General features: G+C 43.1%; 1 protein-coding gene and 1 pseudogene across 1 annotated transcript; both read left to right on the forward strand.

Annotated features, from left to right (window-relative positions):
• Positions 1-202: 202 nt before the first annotated feature.
• LOC109879362 (leucine-rich repeat-containing protein 3-like) lies at positions 203-3,050 on the forward strand. The gene has a single exon (XM_031824063.1). It carries the CDS (start codon positions 507-509, stop codon positions 1,305-1,307), a length of 801 nt encoding a protein of 266 aa, XP_031679923.1. The 5' UTR covers positions 203-506; the 3' UTR covers positions 1,308-3,050.
• A 10,855-nt stretch (positions 3,051-13,905) lies between these two features.
• Positions 13,906-14,298, forward strand: LOC109879355 (ubiquitin-like protein FUBI pseudogene; annotated as a pseudogene).
• Positions 14,299-18,436: the final 4,138 nt, after the last annotated feature.

Raw genomic sequence — 18,436 nt, forward strand, 5'->3', positions numbered from 1 at the left:
TACATCTCACTACTACATCTCAAACACTGGCTTGTCTCACTACTACAGCTCAAACATGCTTTGTTATGTTCATCTACCCAGGACTTCACAGAGTTACAACAAAAACGATTTTCCACTAAATGGATCATTAAAGAAATAGCCATGGCCTGTTTCTCTCTTTTAATCTCTCTCTCTCTCTCTATTTCAGATTCCTTGCCTTCAGAGGACTGAGTGATAGGCTGTCCTGAAACTTGTGCTACAGTATGTCTGGATCGAAATGATATGCCCACTCCTTTCCTCATCTGTCTAGTTGGAACCCATCTGTTGTATTCCTCCGGACTGTCTTTGGTCAAACTACAGTCACTTCACTGGACTCTAATGGATGGATATGGGGATGAAGATAGAGGGTTATTAATCTGGTACAGGATCAAATGATATGTATATGAGTAGCTGCTGTGTACCATCAATAGTCATTGAAACCTGCTCTGGAACCGCAGGGATAGTCAGGTCTTTTACCGGCTGGGCTAATGGGGCCTCCTCAGCCACATTGGCAAGCCCTGTCCCCTTCTTCTTTCTGTGTCTCCACTTCCCCCGTGAGGACGTTATGTCTCGTGGTGGCCCTCATGGTTGTCATGGCGACACCGTGCCCCAAGAGCTGTCACTGCTCGGAGAGGAATGGCGTGGTGGTGCAGTGCGTCTCCCGGAGCCTTGACCAGATCCCTCCGGACCTACCGGAAGACACCGTCACCCTCCTGCTCTCGTCCAACCGGATCAGCCACATCCCCAACCAGGCCTTCAAGGACCTCCGCCGCCTCAAGGAGCTGGACCTGTCGCATAACCACATCGAGAGTATCGACGCAGGGGCCTTCCTGGGGGTCTCCGAGGGACTCCGCTCCCTGGACCTCTCCAACAACCAGCTCCGCAGCGTCCCCAAAGAGGCCTTCACCAAGCTGAGTGCCCGTATAAGACTCTCCAACAACCCCTGGCACTGCGAGTGTTCCCTCCAGGAGGTACTGAGGGAGCTGAGGCTGGACCCTGAGACGGTCAACGAGGTGAGCTGCCACACCTCTGTCCAGGACGAGTACGCCGGCCGGCCCGTCATTCAGGTCCTGGACTCTGGCATCAACTTCTGTAACTTCCACCACAAGACCACAGACGTGGCCATGTTCGTGACCATGTTCTGCTGGTTCGCCATGGTGATCGCCTACGTCATCTACTACGTCAGGCACAACCAGGAGGACGCGAGGAGACACATGGAGTACCTCAAGTCTCTACCCAGATCCTCCCAGATCAGCAAGGACTTTGACACAGCCAGCACTGTGCTCTAGCAGTGCTCTATGTGTGGTGGCAGTGACAGCGGTGGGGGTTCTTACATGTCCATGGGATAGTAAACACAGTGGCAAACTTGGAAGGTGTATGTAACTATTTTGAATGTGAAGACGGGCCTCTGGACAAGCCACTGGACTGCACCTGCCCATCTGTGCCTGACCGGCTCGCAGTGGGCCTCGGGTTCGTCAGTGCAATCAACGTGCCCCTTTTTGTGTCGACTGTTTATGAAGTCATGGGGTCAATACCTTTTGAGATTTCTGACTCAATTCCGACCTACATTTTGTCGATTGTTGTAATTTTTATTTTACAGTATTTATTTTTTATTGGGAAGAAACATGACCTCTACTTCTCATCGTCATATGTTTTCCCTACAGTAGGATTTAATGAGAAATATATTGTATAAGTCTCTGAGAGTGTCTCCATATTGATTTGGTTGTTGTATGATTGGTTGTAGTGCTATACAGTACTATTGATCTAGTCATTGTGATTGGCTGTTACACTGGACTGAATGTTCATCTTGTGTCTTCAAGTGCCTAGAAACAGTCAACAGTAACTCAACCAAGGCACTGTGAAAGCAAATGTTGAACTACAAAATCCCTTAAAAGCTAGAATCCTTACCCACTGGGCACAGATGTCATTTCAATGTCTAGTTTTGATCTAATTTTGGTTGAGTTGTCAGCTAACGTCAATTCGATGTGAAATCAACAAAACATTTCACCATGTCATTGGGTTTAGGTTAAAAGTTGGGTGAAAAAAATACGACATTCCCTTACGTTGATTACTTTTTTTCAAATCTAATCAGTTTCCCACATTGATTCAACATCATCACACAGATTTAGGATTTTAAAGGACGGTGGAAACAACGTTGATTCAATCCATTTTTGCCCAGTGGGAGTTGTTAGATCCATTCTTTGACTTATAAATGAATGATACATACCCATTGATTCTTAAGGAATATAATGTAGATAATATAATAATGTATAAATGCCTCATGAGCTTAGTTCAACTGTCGTACCCAATCAGAACCCCAGATATGTGCTATTTTTGCTTCAATGTTTGCAAACAAGGTAAATGTAAACAAATACGGTATAGCTTTAAAACATGGTTACAACTGTCATTTGTTTGATTATGTCCATAGCTATGTCTATGAATTTAACAGTGGTTCCATTTCTCCAGGCTTTTTACTAAACAGAGGGGTGCCACTTTGTTATTGATTTAGCTGAAGATTCTAGCTTTAATATGTCATGTTAAATATTTTAGATGTTGTGAAGGGTGTTATGAATCATTTACCATTACTCATTTTGGCAATCAATGTGATGCCACTTTCAGGACATAAATCTTTAAATACTCATATCGGATTTAGTTCCCAAACTGTCAAACACCCTTCTACAGACGTTGATCGATGCTGATGTTGCATCAGAAAGTCTATGATGACCAACAGTTGGAAGAAGTCTATACTTCCTCAGTAGTGTATGTGTTCTGTATTGTTTTGTCTCTATTGGTTTGTACGTTTTGTCCCTTTCATAGTATGGGATGTAGTTTATGTTTAGGAGAGAGAAACTAATGAAAGGAAAGTGAGAAAAGGAGACATTCTATTGTTTTATTGAGATTTGTGTTGAAACGGAGAAACGTTGACCATGAAAACGGTCTTTGTCTGTCGGGATATGGGGATATGTCTTGATCTTGTTGCGCTAGTCTCTGTTTCTAATTATTCTTAGCAAAATGGTTGTGAATCAACCGTTGTCGTTTTTATATCTGAAATAAAACGGTCTCTAACTACTAGTAATCCTGTTTTGTTTCCGTCAGGAACAGAAAGGTAGTCGTTTCTGAATACCTTGACTTTTTACTTTGCATATGGAAGAGAATTCCTACACCTCCTTTTTATGACTGAATTCATGATGAGGTTGTCCAATCTTCTTTCTCTCTTTCCGAGGACATGGTTGAGTGCACTTTATTGTGGTGTGTGGTTTCTATCGGTCTCATCTCTCTCTCTCTCGCTCTTCTCTGACTCTCTCTCATCTCATATGTACTGTGTCTGATTGAGCTCTTACGCTTGTATTATATTAATCTCTGCAACTGCTGTTTGTGCTGCTACTTTGCCTTCTCCCATTTCAGAGAAATCATGTTATTATTCATAAGGCCTGTACCCCAAATGGCACCCTATACCCTATATAGTGCACTACTTTTGACCAGAGCCATAGGTCACTATATAGGGGATAGGGTGCCATTTTGGAGGCTGTGAAGGTATTCTAGGAAAAGTCTGGTTATAAAAATGAGATGTGGTGGAATGCCTCAAAAGGAAATCTCACTATTCTGACCCTATCTGACCTGCAGAGGCTAAACTAAAATCTGAAGTATGGCTTTATAATGAGATTTCCTATTTTTCCCACAGAACATACATCATTATGAATTATACAGCACATGCTGAACATGGAATACACCCCCCCCCCCCCCCCCCCCCCCCATGTATTATAGGAGCAAGACATGGAACAAAGAATGACTCAAACCCAAAATAGGTTAACCCTCTCACTGATGCGATCCAAATCTGGACCAAATCTCACCCAACAAATGTTGTTTATTGGTTTTACCCCAACAGTATATATAGGTAAAATGTATATCTGGTATAATCATAATAGTATAATTAAATTCACTAGTGTACAAGACGTATGTTGAGGCACCGTTATTTATTGATCAATGATGTGCCATTTCACCAACATTCACTGATGTGATCTAAGTTATATTATAAACTGGGTGGTTCAAGTCCTGAATACTGACTGGCTGACAGCCATGGTATATCCGCATTGCGTCATGCCTAAGAACAGCCCTTCGCCGTGGTATATTGGCCATATACCACACACCCTTATTGCTTAACTATAAATATTGAAAGGATTCTCACCATCATATTGTATAACCTATTAGTTGTAGCACAACAGTACAGAAACTTCAAACAGAGTTATGTATATCTTGTTTACTATTATCACTAAACGCACTAGAGAATACACAAAACATTCACAGCAAATCCTGTATGTTGAGGGACAATTATTTATTGATCAACGACGTGACATTTTACCAACGTGATATCTTTGATATTCTATGTATATCTGAGCCGGTGTAAATCTCAGTTGGATTTTTACGTGAGAGATTCGACTGCAGACTCTGTTTCCCTGAATGAGAATAACGTTACCTACTAAGAAAATACATACTGTTTATTGAGTCATAAATGTGGAATTGGAGAGCGTGTGCAGTAGGAAGCCTCTGCAGTGCGTCCCAAATTGGACCCTATTTCCTACATAGTGCACTACTTTTGACCAGAGCCCTATGGCTCATTAGTTTATCATGCCAAACTCAGTGGCCTGGTGTCTGGCGTAAATGACTCTGGCCAAAGCAATATAGACGTTTATATTAATCATTTGGGGCATTTTAATCAATATTTGGTTTACATTTGACTTATCTGCATAATGTGGGATTTTAGCTAGACTTACACACACTGTGACTATGACTCAATGCAGAGTAGTAATTCAAATTACTTACAAGATTCAAATAAGAACTTTAAGGGCAATCAATCCATTCTTTCTGCATATGAAAGAAGTGAAAGTGCACACTTAAATTCTAGTCCTTATGGTAATTGTGACATTTCTTGAAATTGCAACTATTGTCTATGATGATAGCCCAATGGGAAATTATACCATTTGTCCATCTCCAAATCTAAAGGGCATTTTCTGAGGTCATTTTCCAAAATAGCTTTTTCCAATGACACAATCAGAACTTAATAAAGGATCTTCTGTCTGCATATCACATTAGACCAGACAATTAGAATAGCTAGAGTGTTCTGAGCTGTCCTAATAGCTGCTTCAATTTGTCTCCTCAGCTTTCTCTGTATTTTCCACTCTTCCCCCTTGATCTCAGAGCCAAGTAGTTTAAGAATGATAGGCCTATAGTGTGTGTATAAGCAGGGTGCTATATAGTAGCACCATGTGTAGGTTATAACGCAGTTTCTGGAGGACGACACAGCTAATCCACAACAGGAACTGCCATATATGGGCATTGTCTTCCATATTGCAATGCAGCTTTAGAGCAGGAATTCCATGTATGGGCACATACTTTCATATTGGACCGTGGTTTTGAGCAGGAACTCCATACATGGGCACCGACACCCATATTGGACCGTTGCCATTAGCAAAGAACTCCATATATGGACATAGAGCTGTGACCATGCCAATTCGCACACCTGCATCCAATCTTCACTAGCCACAAGCCCACCTCAGTCACCTGAATCGCATTGTTTAATCAATCACCCTCATAGTATTTAAACGTAATCCATCGTCATTCCTTTGTACATCTGCCTAACAAATACTCTGTGCTGCAAGGCCCTCGGGCAACAACTGTAAGACATGGACTAGTTTGTCTTGGGAGGAATTTTCTGACACAGCTGTCCCAGAAACAATAAGGTTTGTCTGCTAGACAAGTGACTCTTGCTGCGGCCCTTTCCTCGACCCCTACACCTGCTTGGGGCAGATCTCCAGCCATCCTCAGACTGCTCCACCTAATGACTCGTCACAGAGTGAAAATTAAAGTAATGTTTAAAATGCGTTCTCCACAGTCCCTCTCCATGGTGTGCCTACACAGTACACCCCCTGCCTCAAGGCGCCGCTCCCTGACCTACCTCCATGGCGATCCACCACACCGCTCCTTCCCTGCAGTCCATCTTGCGTTCTGGCAGTTCCCTGCTCCTCCATATGAGCAATTCTGGCAGCCATGACCTGTACCCTTTGTCTGCCTGGATCATTTTGGGGGCAACCAGTTAACTTTTTAAGCCTTTGTCAGAGTCTTAAAACTCATTCCACCAACACGGTAATCCATTGCAGGATGCACCAAACTGGGGGACATGAACCCACAGATACGAAGACAACCTCAGCGCAAGATGATGCTAAAGATGATGAGAGTTAGCCCCAGAGGATAACCTGACAAAAGACTGCGGATATTCACTGGCTCCTCGATCAACTACCAGAAGAACTACCATACCTCCATCTCCACATCAACCGTTCCCTGCACTGGCCAGTCCAGCACAACCTTGGTCCAGGGCCTTTCCCTGCACTGGCCAGTGCAGCACAACCTTGGTCCATGTCCAAATCAACGTGTATTTGTCACGTGTGCCGAATACAACAGGTGTAGACTTACAGTGAAATGCTTTACTTACAGGCTCTAACCAATAGTGCGGAGAAAAAAAAAGTGTATGTGTGTGTAGGTAAGTAAAGAAATAAAACAACAGTAAAAAGACATTTGAAAATAAGAGTAGCAAGGCTATATACAGACACCGGTTAGTCAGGCTTATTGAGGTAGTATGTACATGTGGATATGGTTAAAGTGACTATGCATATAAGATAAAGAGAGAGTAGCAGCAGTGTATTAGAGGGGTTGGGGGGGAACACAATGCAAATAGTCCGGGTAACCATTTGGTTACCTGTTCAGGAGTCTTATGACTTGGGGGTAAAAACTGTTGAGAAGCCTTTTTGTCCTAGACTTGGCACTCTGGTACCTCTTGCCATGCAGTAGTAGAGAGAACAGTCTATGGCTGGGGTCTTTGACAATTTTCAGGGCCTTCCTCTGACACCACCTGGTGTAGAGGTCCTGGATGGCAGGCCCCAGTGGTGTACTGGGCCGTACGCACTACCCTCTGAAGTTTCTTGCGGTTGGATGCCGAGCAATTGCCGTACCAGGCAGTGATGCAACCGGTCAGGATGCTCTCGATGTTGCAGCTGTAGAACCTTTTGAGGATCTCAGGACCCATGCCAAATCTTTTTAGTTTCTGAGGGGGAAAGGCATTGTCGTGCCCTCTTCACGACTGTCTTGGTGTGTTTGGACCATTCTAGTTTGTTGTTGATGTGGACACCAAAAAATGTCAGTGAAGACACCTGCCAGTTGGTCAGCACATGCCTGGAGCACACGTCCTGGTAATCCATCTGGCAATGCAGCCTTGTGAATGTTGACTTGTTTAAAGGTCTTACCCACGTCGGCTACAGAGAGCGTGATCACACAGTCGTCCGGAACAGCTGATGCTCTCATTCATGCCTCAGTGTTGCTTGCCTTGAAGCGATCTTAGAAGTGATTTAGCTCGTCTGGTAGGCTCGTGTCACTGGGCAGCTCGCGGCTGTGCTTCCCTTTGTAGTCTGTAATAGTTTGCAAGCCCTGCCACATCCGACGAGCGTTAGAGCCGGTGTAGTATGATTCAATCTTAGCCCTGTATTGACGCTTTGCCTGTTTGATTGTTCGTAGCAGGGCATAGCGGGATTTCTTGTAAGCTTCCGGGTTAGAGTCCTGCACCTTGAAAGCAGCAGCTCTACCCTTTAGCTTAGTGTGAATGTTGCCTGTAATCCATGGCTTCTGGTTGGGGTATGTACGTACAGTCACTGTGGGGACGATGCCCTCAATGCACTCATTGATAAAGCCAGTGACTGATGTGGTGTATTCCTCAATGTCATCGGAAGAATCCCGGAACATGTTCCAGTCTGTGATAGCAAAACAGTCCTGTAGTTTAGCATCTGCTTCATCTGACCATGTTTTTATAGACTGAGTCACTGGTGCTTCCTGCTTTAATTTTTGCTTGTAAACAGGAATCAGGAGGATAGAGTTCTGGTCAGATTTACCAAATGGAAGGCGAGGGAGAGCTCTATACGCATCTCTGTGTGTGGAGTACAGGTGATCTAGATTTTTTTCCCCTCTGGTTGCACATTTAACATGTTGATAGAGATTTGGTAGAACTGATTTAAGCTTCCCTGCATTTAAATCTCCGGCCACTAGGAGCGCCGCCTCAGGATGAGTGGTTTCCTGTTTCCTTATTTCCTACAGCTGGCTGAGTGCGGTCTTAGTGCCGGCATCTGTCTGTGGTGGTAAATAAACAGCCATGAAAAGTATAGCTGAGAACTCTCTAGGCAAGTAGTGTGGCCTGCAGTTTATCACAATATACTCTACTTCAGGCGAGCAAAATCTAGAGACGTCCTTAGATTTCGTGCACCAGCTGTTGTTTACAAATATGCACAGACCGCCCCCCCCCCCCTCGTCTTACCGGAGTGTGCTGTTATATCCTTCCGGTGCAGCATGTATCCCGCTAGCTGAATATCCATGTTGTCATTCAGCCACGATTCCGTGAAACATAGGATATTACAGTTTTGATGTCCCGGATATTCGTGATCGTACCTCGTTTAGTTTATTGTCCAATGATTGCATATTGGCGAGTAATATTGACGTAACGGCAGCTTTCCTAGTTGCTTTCTGTGGGTCCGGACGAGGCATCCGGCTCTTCTTCCTCTGTGTCACTTCCTTTTATGAATAATTGGGATGTCTGCCCTGTGGGGTGTTTGGAGAATATCGTGTGAGGCGTGCTTGCTGCTGTTGTTGTTGAAAATTGAGAAAATCTTTGTCTAATCCGAGGTGAGTGGTCGCTGTCCTGATATCTAGAAGCTCTTTTCTGCTGTAAGATACGGTTGCAGAAACATTATGTACAAAATAATTTACAAATATCGCCAGTCAACAACTGGGGGTTGACCCTACCATGTAGGGGGTTCAGCACAACCTTGGTCCAGGACCGGGGGTTGGGGATTCCTTTCTCTAACTTCTTGCCCCTTCCACTCTTTTCAGGTCCTCATCTGACATTCGATGTGCTTCACTCTAGTGCATGTCTGCAAGCAAAACTTCAACCAGGTCGAGTGGATGACTCGGCTCCTTCACCAAAGTGCAACTTGGCCAGTCCATCTTGGTGCCCTACTGGAGCTCTGGCACCTTGCCTGGACCAAACCCTGCATCTCCTGAAATTCCTCCCTGCACTCCACACCTCTGGTGGCTTGACTCACTACACTGAGCCTTGACGCTGCACCCTCCGTTGCTGTTGAGCTCCTACTCCTTCTGGATCAGAGCTGGCAGCACATAACCTCCCCACAGCCATCATTAAGCACCTCGGCCGCTGGTCATCCGAAACCCTCATACCAAACTCCATCAGCTACTATCCCTTCCAACATGCTCGTCAGATGGCGAGAAGGCAAACTCGTAAAATAATGGATTAGTGTCCAGTTTTCTGACCCAACTTACAGTTTTAAAGTTTCCCAGAAATGCTTATCTAGTGTTGTATGGAAGCTAATTTACATTCCTTACCTTCTATGTACTGTTTGTTGCAACGTCATTACTGGTTAGCAAGCAGCACCCTGCTTGGTATGTCGAGAGAACGAGCACGCTAGGAAAAAGTGTGTTTGGCTGTCCTCACCCCTGTCACCATGTTGTGTAGGTCGATAAGCATTCCCCCATCTGTCTGGCGTGTGTTTGGAACATAGCAATCATCCCCTCCCCTCCCTAGCCTTTCAGTAGCCAGCAAACAGCAACCGCAGGTGGTATGAACATGCCAGACAATGCCATGAGGCCTCATGTATAACCATTGTTTAAATTGAACACTAAATATCTGCGTGAGCTATTTATGAAGACTGTACACGAAATATTAAGATTCATCAAATTGGCGCACGCCATACATACATTCACTATGTTTCCTAATATGAATCAGACCTGTCACAGAACTGTAGACGCGCATTATAAGGCCGCCTGAAAAACGTCCAACATTCACTCACCTTTTTCATGGCGACAATGCTGTATATTTGCTGTATAGTTTGGATGTAAAGTGTTGGAATTAGGCCAAGACCGTATCTAAAGGAAATATCAATATCTTGATCACATGTCTTTGGAACTGTTGGCAGTTTGCTTTTGCTTTTTGTTAAATCTGACCATTTCTGAAAGACAAAAACAATTTCAAATTGTTATGGACCTGTAAACAGATCGTTTGAAAGCATTAAATGGCATTCACTTTTTCCTGAACCTAAATATGCTGCACTGCCCGTGAATTCTGAAATATTGTGTACTTTTTATTGTAAAAATGAAAACTACAGTGGGTCTACTTAAGAGTGGTAGCGTACACACTTCAATGCAAAATATCAGCTGTGTTCATCTGTTAAATTCTACTCTATGTTATAAACCGCTCACTCTGTTGGATGCATAGACCAAAATTGTGAAATTATAATAGCCTATCTAATAGTCCCCGCTAAATGCATATGGTAATTTGGTGTATGGCTACAGTACATATAAACTCAATTTGGCCAGAAAAGATGAGGAATGTATTCTGCAATGTTTATGATACACTATGTATTATGTTTATATACTGAACAAAAATATAAACGCAACGTGTAAAGCGTCGATCCCATGTTTCATGAGCTGAAATAAAAGATCCCAGGAATGTTCCATATGCACAAAAAGCTTATTTCTCTCAAATGCACAAATTTGTTTACATCCCTGTTAGTGAGCACTTCTCCTTTGCCTAGATAATCCATCCACCTGACAGGTGTAGCATTTCAAGAAGCTGATTAAATAACATGATCATTACACAGGTGTACCTTGTGCTGGGGACAATAAAAGGCCAATCTTAAGTGTGCAATTTTGTCACACAACACAATGCCACAGATGTCTCAAGTTTTGAGGTCACGAGCAATTGGCATGCTGGCTGCAGGAATGTCCACCGGAGTTTTTGCCAGAGAATTGAATGTTAATTTGTCTACCATAAGCTGCCTCCGTTGTTTTAGAGAATTTGGCAGTATGTCCAATCGGCCTCACAACCGTAGACCATGCCAGCCCAGGACCTCCCTATCAGGCTTCTTCACCTGCGGTATCATCTGAAACCAGCCACCCGAACAGCTGATGAAACAGAGGAGTATTTCTGTCTGTAATGAAGCCCTTTTGTGGGGAAAAACTAATTCTGATTGGCTGGGCTTGGTTTGGCTCCCCAGTGGCTGGGCCTGGCTCCCCAGTGGCTGGGCCTGGCTCCCCAGTGGCTGGGCTTGGCTCCCCAGTGGCTGGGCTTGGCTTGGCTCCCCAGTGGCTGGGCTTGGCTTGGCTCCCCAGTGGCTGGGCCTGGCTCCCCAGTGGCTGGGCCTGGCTCCCCAGTGGCTGGGCTTGGCTTGGCTCCCCAGTGGGTGGGCCTGGCTCCCCAGTGGCTGGGCCTGGCTCCCCAGTGGCTGGGCCTGGCTCCCCAGTGGGTGGGCCTGGCTCCCCAGTGGCTGGGCCTGGCTCCCCAGTGGCTGGGCCTGGCTCCCCAGTGGCTGGGCCTGGCTCCCCAGTGGCTGGGCCTGGCTCCCCAGTGGGTGTGACCCTGCCCAGTCATGTGAAATCCATAGAATAGGGCCGAATGAATTTATTTCGATTGACTGATTTCCTTATATGAACTGTAACGTAGTAAAATCGTTAAAATTGTTGCATGTTGTGTTTATATTTTTGTTCAGCATATAAATCAAATATTGTATACGCTACAAATGTCACATTACAGTACTTCGACGTAGCATACAAACGTCAATGGAAAAGGTGAACCGTCTGTTCAACCGTTAAACTGTGCTTCGGATCGGATCGCATGGAGCAAAATAGGAATCCTTGAAATAGCTTATCTTTTTACTATTGTAACGTGGGTCCAATTAAATGAGAGATGAAGAATGTTAGTCTGGCCCAACATGTTGTAGGCCTATAGGCTACCATCAGTCAGAAAAGGTGAGACATTTATTCTGCAATAAATAATAGGAAATATATGTCTATTTCTATTTATTATAGAATGCAGAGATAAATCCATTTTCGATTTTTCTCACTATGGCAAATGATTGCATATTGTTATTATATTTAGCTAGGCCTACATGTTTTTTGTTGTTGTTATGAATAAAAGTGACATATATTTATTCCCAATTTGTAAAAGTCTACTACTACTACTAGAATACTTTTGCCATCTTGCAATGCAAGACTTCAACCAATAGAAACTGTGCGTATGCATGGTCTAAAGAACACGGGAGGATAAGCATATAGTCACGTCAAGTTCAGTTTTTATAAATACAAACTTTGGGGTGAAAACTGTCGCATGCATGTATGCTCCAAAACATGATGAGGCCCCTAGTGAGTAGATTCGGGATGGAACTAAAAAGTGACGAAAATAGCTCTACTAACATATGCAGAACCTTCTAGAAGCCAGTGCAGTCAGGTGTGCTGACTCCCCCCCCCCCCCCCCCCCCCTCTCTCTCATGTATATACACACACATTCCAAGTAATGCATAATGTGTAAAATCCTCAACGTTCAAACATTAATTACCATCATTACCAGAACCCAAGTTGCCCAAGAACCCACGTTCAAAACAACTGGGAACTGGGAAATCTCAGACTTCACCTGGGAACTCTGAAAAAAATGAGTTCCGACTGGGAAAAATAGTTTGAATGGTCATCTAACTTAGAATTCCAAGTCAGGAACTCTGGCCTCTTTCTAGAGCTCCGACTTTCCAACCTGAAGATCACTGACATCATGATATGACCTCGAATTTTCAGAGTTCCCAGTTGTCTTGAACGCACCAATACTATATGTCTGGAGCTGACGACTTGGACTGGTTCCCATGACTTTGACTATAGTTTATTAGGTTACCCTCAGTAGCACCTGACAGCCAAAGAGACAAACAAACCGCCTGTGTCCGTCAGAACTCTTAACCAGTGTTTTATTTCCGGGCTCGCTCTCAGATACATTGTCCTACTAGCCCTGGAGGATACACGGAGGATGAAACACGGAGAAGGGAGAGAATAGACAATTATTAATGGAATATTATTAATTTGCCTCATCTACCAGCGGTCGTTGAGGCTCTTACAGTCAGATGAATGGCCTGTCAGTAGTCTAACATGGGTGCTACAGCTGTGCCGGCCGGGGCTAAATCAGGAGCAATGTTGGGATCTAATCAATATCTCAGCTCGACGGACGTTGTGGCTACAGTCCAATTGGATAACTTGCTCCCTCTCTTCCTTTCTTCTGACCTTGTCGAATTTCCCTCCTCGCTGATCTCAGAGGGCCTGGATAGTGGCTGAGTATAGTTTGCAACCCATTGCTTTCACCTATCGGGTCTGATTTAGAGGAACACGGGTGAGTTATTCGATTATAATCCAGAGTTTGTGTCTAAATGGTGATGGTTCCCCCAACTGCTAGCAAAGTAAGTGTCCTGCAACACCATAAAATGGGACTATGTGCCTAATGATATCTAACTAAGTTGATTTGGGCATCAGGCGGGCACACCAGAGTTGGGTTTGATGTTCGATGTGGACCCCTGAGGCAATGTTAAGCAGTACATGTGGACCCCACACACGTATAGGGACTGGTTGATAGAGGGAGGAAGACAGGAGGAGGGTTACGTGGTAAACGATAGACTGCTAATTCACAATGTTCCCTTGATGTTCTTGCCTGCAACATATCTTAATACAATCTAATCATCTGTTATGTGCATGCTTACCGCATGAACCACAACAACACACCAATGCCTGCTTGACTTGATCTAATTAATTAGGTTATGTTAAGGCAAAGGAGAAAACTGTCTGTATATTTATGGAAATAAGCAATAGCCCGGCCCCCGAGAGAACATTGTCGTGTATTTAGATCTAATCATGAATGCTGAATAGCTGAGTTGATTGAATTAGACCTTTCGTGTTCTTGCCACTTCCTGTTTTTATAATACAGACGAAACACACGCTTGTTACACTGCAACTGTGAGACTTTGGTTGACCATGCAGCTATTTGTGCGTGCTCAGACTCTCCACACCTTTGAGGTGTCTCGGCTAGAGACTGTCGCCCACATCAAGGCTCATATTGAGGCATTGGAGGGACCGTCCTGTGATGACCAAGTGGTTTTGCTGTGCGGGGTACCCCTGCAGGACGATGATGTGATCGGCCAGTCTGCACTGGAGTTCAGCACTCTTGAGGTTACAACCGACTGTTGCGAGGCAAAGTCAATGGCTCCTTGGCCAGAGTGGGGAAGGTCAGGGGACAGACCTCCAAGGTGGACAAGCAGGAGAAGAAGAAAAAGAAGAATGGCTTAAAGGAGGATGCAACATAACAGGTACTTTGTGAATGTGGTGCCAACATGTGGCAAGAAGAAGGGACCCAACGCCAACTCATAAAACCTCTTGTCTACTGTGTTTATGACAGTGGAACACTGACTCTGTGTGAGCAATAGACTGTCTGCCATTTGTAATTATATTGGGCTGATGTTCACTGTGATGAAACACAAAAAAACTTGGTGAGGAAAGAACGTGGTATTCGGCACCAATTTGATGTTTCTATTACAGTGGGTGAATTGAGCAGCTGTATGTTTGGCTGTGAAGAAATGGCCTCCAGCATGAAGACAAGTAGGCCTAGTTGAAGTGCACATTTTCCTGCATTAGACAGCGTTTACAAGCCGAGAGCTTGGGACTATACAAACCCTCATTGGTTTGAATGGTGTCAGCGATTTTTATCTTGTATTCTTTTTAATTTAACAACACAAATTGGGGTATTTATACTACTCTATAGGTAGAGAACATTAAACAGAACAAGGCTGTTTTAATAACTACATGTTGACTAAAATGCAGATAGAACCTTATAGTCCCAAACTCTTAAAGTCATCTGGCATTTCCAGGTCTGAGAATGATATGAGAATAGTCTTTGGCATGTTCTCATCCAGTATGCCCAGATCACTCTGGATTTGGTGCTTGACAATACATGACTTTTCATTTTGATGTAATAATATCTTATGTTGTTCTTGTCCAGAACTGTTCTGTACTCTATCATGTATTTTATGTTTTATGTGGACTGATTTCTGTTATATGTGGACTGATTCATGTTTTATTTGGACTGATTCCTGTTTTATGTGGACTGATTCATTTTTTATGTGGACTGATTCATGTTTTATTTGGACTGATTCATGTTTTATGTGGACTGATTCCTGTTTTATGTGGACTGATTCCTGTTTTATGTGGACTGATTCATGTTTTATGTGGGCTTATTCCTGTTTTATGTGGACTGATTCCTGTTTTATGTGGACTGATTCATGTTTTATGTGGGCTTATTCCTGTTTTATGTGGACTGATTCCTGTTTTATGTGGACTGATTCCTGTTTTATGTGGACTGATTCCTGTTTTATGTGGGCTGATTCCTGTTTTATGTGGACTGATTCCTGTTTTATGTGGGCTGATTCCTGTTTTATGTGGGCTGATTCCTGATTTATGTGGACTGATTCCTGTTTTATGTGGGCTGATTCCTGTTATATGAGGAGTGATTCATGTTTTATGTGGACAGATTCATGTTTTATGTGGACTGATTCCTGTTTTATGTGGACTGATTCCTGTTTATGTGGGCTTATTCCTGTTTTATGTGGACTGATTCCTGTTTTATTTGGGCTGATTCCTGTTTTATGTGGACTGATTCCTGTTTTATGTGGGCCGATTCCTGTTTTATGTGGACTGATTCATGTTTTATGTGGACTGATTCCTGTTTTATGTGGACTGATTCCTGTTTTATGTGGACTGATTCATGTTTTATATGGGCTGATTCCTGTTTTATGTGGGTTGATTCCTGTTATATGAGGAGTGATTCATGTTTTATGTGGACAGATTCATGTTTTATGTGGACTGATTCCTGTTTTATGTGGACTGATTCCTGTTTATGTGGGCTTATTCCTGTTTTATGTGGACTGATTCCTGTTTTATTTGGGCTGATTCCTGTTTTATGTGGACTGATTCCTGTTTTATGTGGACTGATTCATGTTTTATGTGGACTGATTCATGTTTTATGTGGACTGATTCCTGTTTATGTGGGCTTATTCCTGTTTTATGTGGACTGATTCCTGTTTTATTTGGGCTGATTCCTGTTTTATGTGGACTGATTCCTGTTTTATGTGGGCCGATTCCTGTTTTATGTGGGCTTATTCCTGTTTTATGTGGACTGATTCCTGTTTTATTTGGGCTGATTCCTGTTTTATGTGGACTGATTCCTGTTTTATGTGGACTGATTCCTGTTTTATGTGGGTTGATTCCTGTTATATGAGGAGTGATTCATGTTTTATGTGGACTGATTCATGTTTTATGTGGACTGATTCCTGTTTTATGTGGGCTGATTCCTGTTATATGAGGAGTGATCCATGTTTTATGTGGACTGATTCATGTTTTATGTGGACTGATTCCTGTTTTATGTGGACTGATTCCTGTTTATGTGGGCTTATTCCTGTTTTATGTGGACTGATTCCTGTTTTATTTGGGCTGATTCCTGTTTTATGTGGACTGATTCCTGTTTTATGTGGGCCGATTCCTGTTTTATGTGGGCTGATTCCTGTTTTATGTGGGTTGATTCCTGTTTTATGTGGACTGATTCCTGTTTATGTGGGCTTATTCCTGTTTTATGTGGACTGATTCCTGTTTATGTGGGCTTATTCCTGTTTTATGTGGACTGATTCCTGTTTTATGTGGGCTGATTCCTGTTTTATGTGGACTGATTCCTGTTTTATGTGGGCCGATTCCTGTTTTATGTGGACTGATTCATGTTTTATGTGGACTGATTCCTGTTTTATGTGGACTGAATCCTGTTTTATATGGGCTGATTCCTGTTTTATGTGGGTTGATTCCTGTTATATGAGGAGTGATTCATGTTTTATGTGGACTGATTCATGTTTTATGTGGACTGATTCCTGTTTTATGTGGGCTGATTCCTGTTATATGAGGAGTGATTCATGTTTTATGTGGACTGATTCATGTTTTATGTGGACTGATTCCTGTTTTATTTGGGCTGATTCCTGTTATATGAGGAGTGATTCATGTTTTATGTGGACTGATTCATGTTTTATGTGGACTGATTCCTGTTTTATGTGGGCTGATTCCTGTTATATGAGGAGTGATTCATGTTTTATGTGGACTGATTCATGTTTTATGTGGACTGATTCCTGTTTTATGTGGACTGATTCCTGTTTATGTGGGCTTATTCCTGTTTTATGTGGACTGATTCCTGTTTTATTTGGGCTGATTCCTGTTTTATGTGGACTGATTCCTGTTTTATGTGGGCCGATTCCTGTTTTATGTGGGCTGATTCCTGTTTTATGTGGACTGATTCCTGTTTATGTGGGCTTATTCCTGTTTTATGTGGACTGATTCCTGTTAATGTGGGCTTATTCCTGTTTTATGTGGACTGATTCCTGTTTTATTTGGGCTGATTCCTGTTTTATGTGGACTGATTCCTGTTTTATGTGGACTGATTCCTGTTTTATGTGGACTGATTCCTGTTTATGTGGGCTTATTCCTGTTTTATGTGGACTGATTCCTGTTTTATTTGGGCTGATTCCTGTTTTATGTGGACAGATTCCTGTTTTATGTGGGCCGATTCCTGTTTTATGTGGGCTTATTCCTGTTTTATGTGGACTGATTCCTGTTTTATTTGGGCTGATTCCTGTTTTATGTGGACTGATTCCTGTTTTATGTGGGCCGATTCCTGTTTTATGTGGACTGATTCCTGTTTTATTTGGGCTGATTCCTGTTTTATGTGGACTGATTCCTGTTTTATGTGGGCCGATTCCTGTTTTATATGTGGGCTGATTCCTGTTTTATATGTGGACTTATTCCTGTTTTATGTGGGCCGATTCCTGTTTTATGTGGGCTGATTCCTGTTTTATGTGGGTTGATTCATGTTTTATGTGGACTGATTCATGTTTTATGTGGACTGATTCCTGTTTTATGTGGACTGATTCCTGTTTATGTGGGCTTATTCCTGTTTTATGTGGACTGATTCCTGTTTTATTTGGGCTGATTCCTGTTTTATGTGGACTGATTCCTGTTTTATGTGGGCCGATTCCTGTTTTATGTGGGCTTATTCCTCTTTTATGTGGACTGATTCCTGTTTTATTTGTTCTGATTCCTGTTTTATGTGGACTGATTCCTGTTTTATGTAGGCCGATTCCTGTTTTATGTGGGCTGATTCCTGTTTTATGTGGGTTGATTCCTGTTTTATGTGGACTGATTCATGTGTCTGATGAAGCCAATGGGACCTGTCTTCTTGGTCCATTAGCATCAATCCACTACCAAACCCCTTTCGTTACAACAACAACAGTTTGTAGCTATAAAAGGGACGATTAGTTCCATTGCTCAGCTTCATGGCAGGTACAACGGCCCAATGACTGATACACACTGCTGTTTTACCATATTAGTCTCTCCTTATGGTATATTAGTCAAGGAGGCCCTGACCTGTCTATCTAAGCCCACAGTAAAAGGTTCTAAGTAGAGAGATGCTTAAAGCCTC

Source organism: Oncorhynchus kisutch, linkage group LG5, assembly GCF_002021735.2.
Source record: "Oncorhynchus kisutch isolate 150728-3 linkage group LG5, Okis_V2, whole genome shotgun sequence".
Taxonomy (NCBI): domain Eukaryota; kingdom Metazoa; phylum Chordata; class Actinopteri; order Salmoniformes; family Salmonidae; genus Oncorhynchus; species Oncorhynchus kisutch.

Excerpts from the sequence above, each read along its gene's own strand:
- LOC109879362 (XM_031824063.1), top strand. The coding sequence starts at position 507 with ATGGGGCCTCCTCAGCCACATTGGCAAGCCCTGTCCCCTTCTTCTTTC.